The 3810-nt window shown below is 33.9% G+C and overlaps 1 protein-coding gene across 1 annotated transcript in view; it reads left to right on the top strand.

Moving 5' to 3' along the window:
• CCDC148 (coiled-coil domain containing 148) overlaps nucleotides 1-3810 on the top strand; it is a gene marked incomplete at its 3' end in the record, with an annotated part of 138654 nt that overhangs the window by 6111 nt on the left and 128733 nt on the right. Inside the window, exons 2-3 of the mRNA XM_008574311.1 lie at nucleotides 2019-2122; nucleotides 2918-2954. Coding sequence (XP_008572533.1) covers nucleotides 2019-2122; nucleotides 2918-2954 — 141 coding nt within the window. The remainder of the gene's footprint in view (nucleotides 1-2018; nucleotides 2123-2917; nucleotides 2955-3810) is intronic.

Here is a 3810-nt window from a genome sequence, read left to right as displayed (position 1 = left end):
TGCCACCGCAGGCTTCACCGCGATGTCTAGTGAAAAAAAGTAGCTTTATTTTGACTTTTATGGTCTACTTAATCGGTCTTTTCCTGGACTCAAAGGCAACAGCATTGATCTTTTTAAAGCTATAAAAATGTGTTCACATCTTCCACCAATGTGTTTTAATTTTTTTTTGTACACCATGGACCAAATATGTCAAAGAAATCTAATTTTGAAAGTTGTGTCTGTTGCACAGACACTTTAAAAAAACTTTAGAGACTATAGATAGTAAATAGTTGAAATGAGTTTTAGGTGTTTTAAAGCATACACTAGAGTGTCAGATTTTAGAAATACTGTGTACTTTAATTTTTTCAGTAGGTAAAATAGAGACTGCTGAATGTTTTTCTGCAGTGTCCTGTACTTACTTAAATGTACTTTCCTCTGAAATTTCATAATTATAGCACTCTTGAGACCTCCTGACGATAAGATTTGACTTTGGCTTTGTGTTTTTTTAAAGCAATCTTTGGTTAATTTGTTTTCTTTTACTTCTAATTTTGAATTAATAACCAGAACAGCAGATAAACTCAAGGTTAAAGTAATCAGTGAATGACAGCTAGAAATAACATGCATTATAAAGATTACTTTTGAGAATTTGACTTCTTAAGTTTTTATATCTTCAGTATTGATCTTTTAAAGTTTTCAGGGTGCTGTGTACTCTAGTAGCAGAGAAATTACAAAATATGTGTATTTCATCAAGTTTCTGATTTACATTTTTGTAGATGTTTAAAGGGATTAAGTAGAACACACGAGTTCAGAATACAAATGAGTACAAGTCAGAATCTAACCAGGAAACAGACACCACTTGAGGATTTAGAGTGGAGGGGTCTTTAATGTAGAAAAATGGTTATGCAGGTGACAGAGCTGAGAAGGAAAACGGAGGACTGTGAGGCAATATAGAAATTAATAACCACAGGAAGTCACTGCCATCCATAGGTCACAGGGACATAAAGAAGAAGCAAGGCTGTACCACATCCCCTGGGCTGAGGTTACCTAGAGATAGTTGGAACCTCATTGGAACTGACCAGACAAAAGTTGGAGGAACAGACAATACGCAGATGCTCCTGGAGACCCCTGTCAGAATAGAGAAGGCAGAGGTGGGGCTAGTCCTTGGGCTCTGTGATGTGGAGCAGATCAGGAGATGGCCAGGAATGGATCTCAGGCAAGCAGACCCAGGCCTGACAGAATTTGTCTGCAGAAACCAAAAAGCACTAGTTATGTGCTACATTTGTAACAGTCATAAAATTTGGGGAAAAATTAAATTTAGTTGAAAATTTTGTTTTAATGATAAATGATTTTTCACTGTTTCTTTGTTAAGTACCTTCAAATAAGTATTTGCCTAAATTAAAAAAAAATTTATTTACTAAGTCATGGAGTTGAAAGATTAAAATTGCGCATTCGAGGTCATATTTCTAGTAAGTGCATTGACAGTGGGACTAAAGCCAGGCCTCCTACCAACTCATCCAGTGAATCTTTCCCATCCTGTGCTGAGGGAGAAGATAAAAACCAATCCAAACACCAAGGTTCTGTGACTTTGATGTTTATGAGCTTTATGATCTTGACCAAGTCTTTTAACATCTCTTACCTTCAGTGTCCTCATCTATAAAATGGGAATAATGATGCCCATTATGCCTGGCAGAAAAGATGTGTTCAAAAGGGAAGAAATATATGGAAAACTCTTGTAGTTTTTCTGGGGTTGTATGAATCAAAGCATTTTATATTGTATGTATGGAAAATAGAATGACTGCATTTCTCTTCATCAAATACTTTCAAAACAGTTCTTAAGTCAGTCAGTATTCCAAACCATTTTCTCTTCCCCCTCCCTGCTTTTTAACATAGCACTTATTTTAGGTAGATTTTGTGTTAGAAGATGCACTAACAAGGACTGAAAAAGAGTAAGTAACTTAGAAAATGCCGATTAAACAGTTCTGTTGTGGTAAACATGAATAAGCTTTGAAGTTGCTCCTCTTTTGTTCCTCTAAATCTAGATCAGAAAAGCAGTGCAGACTTCAAAGACATACAAAGAACAAACACTGATAAAACAACACAAGCAAGTGTGGTGGCAGGAACACCAAAGGCTAAAGGAAGTCAGGTAAGAACTGGGGGAAATCTCAATAAAAACATGTAGGAATTACTAAGAATAGCACTTTATGTAGTCAGATGTTCTGTAACGTTCCACGTTAATTAAACCATTACAATCAAAATTTAAGGTTACAGTTTGAATGTGAGTCAAATTAAAATCATTTTAGTTCCTCAGATTAATCTGGAATCCAGTAACTATATTGACCTGGCTTTTGCTTTCTGCAGGAAGAAGGGATAATCTCCATATCTGCCAATCACTCTAATGTACTCCCACTCTCATACATGTATGTACTTATACTCAGCACATTGCACCTTAGTGTTTTGGTTACACACTTTTCTTCCCTATGGAGTGGTAAACTCCTTAAGGGCAAACATCCCATCACATTCATCTTTACATTGTAGGATATGTAGAAGGAGATATTTAAATGCTTTTAGTAAGTGAATGAACACATGAACTAAGGGTTCAAGTTATTCAGTGGTTTCTGGATGTAGTTGCATCATGACTAACTTAATTTTGATTTTTGACTGTTGGTATTATTTCCAGCCGTCTCTTAAAAATGATTGAAACAAAATAATGATTCTATACTTGATCTTATTGTAATCCTTGAAAAATAAATTTCTTTTTAAAGGTCAAGGCAAAAAGAGAGGCAGATGTGTTTCTCCTCCATTTAAAGCATGTACACTTGTTTTAATGATGGTGGTATTTATAAAGTATGCTTTTAAAACTGTATACGTTTATAGGTAATTTCTGTGGTCTCATTCTAAATGAAGTTTCCAAATACCATTAACTTTACTTTTGACTTAGGTGTTTTCATACGGATAGAAGTTTCTTATTCTGGCAAGTAATTCTGACATGTGAAGCAAAAGGCTCATGATTGAAAATGGTTTTTATATTATTGTATGACTTCAAACATAGAAAAACAAAATTATATAGACTTCATCACCATAATTCTGCTATAAAAATAATTAAATTAGACCCATCTTACCTTCAAAAAGTCACCTTTTATAGAGCAAATGTTTGAGTCCATTGGACTTTTTTTTTGAAAATTTACACAACTTGAAACATGATTAGAAGGAAAGCTATTAGGAAGCTTTAATTATGGTTTTCACAGATGCAAGCTCAAAGTAAAGGGAGACATTAGGAAAAGTTTATCTGGCTGTACCATATTCCCCTTAACGTGTGTACTAAATTGTTCTTAAGCTATAAAAGAGGCATATATATATCATTCTGAAAAATATATATATATATATTTTTGGCTAACCTGGAATGACACAGAGACAATGGGAATGAGAAACATTTAAATAATAATAAACAATGTCTTGAAACTTGTAAGGGCTGAAAATTGGACAAAAAAAAAAAAAGAATTCCAAAAATTTTTTTCTTTGGTTTTCTAGAATATAGGTTAATTTTAATATGTGTTCAAGAAATTAAAAACTAATAGCAATAGCTGGTGAGTTAGAAAAATGGCTAGATTTGTGGAGAATTTAGGGACCACCAGCAAATCAGAAGGGTTTAAAGCTCTGTCAGTGTGAACCTTTAAATATCTACACCCCCTTTTAATAAGTAAAAGATTCTTCTGCTTTACTGTAAAAGACTCCATTTGAGAGTCTCAGACCTGCAGAAGATAAAGGCCTACAATGACATCTAACTTTTACTGGATAATTTAGTATGTGCCAGGTAATATATTAATTACTTTT

This window comes from Galeopterus variegatus, unplaced genomic scaffold, assembly GCF_000696425.1.
Source record: "Galeopterus variegatus unplaced genomic scaffold, G_variegatus-3.0.2 Scaffold1031, whole genome shotgun sequence".
NCBI classification, from domain to species: domain Eukaryota; kingdom Metazoa; phylum Chordata; class Mammalia; order Dermoptera; family Cynocephalidae; genus Galeopterus; species Galeopterus variegatus.
Note: the sequence above shows the minus strand (reverse complement) of the source record. Positions and strands in the feature narration are given on the sequence as shown.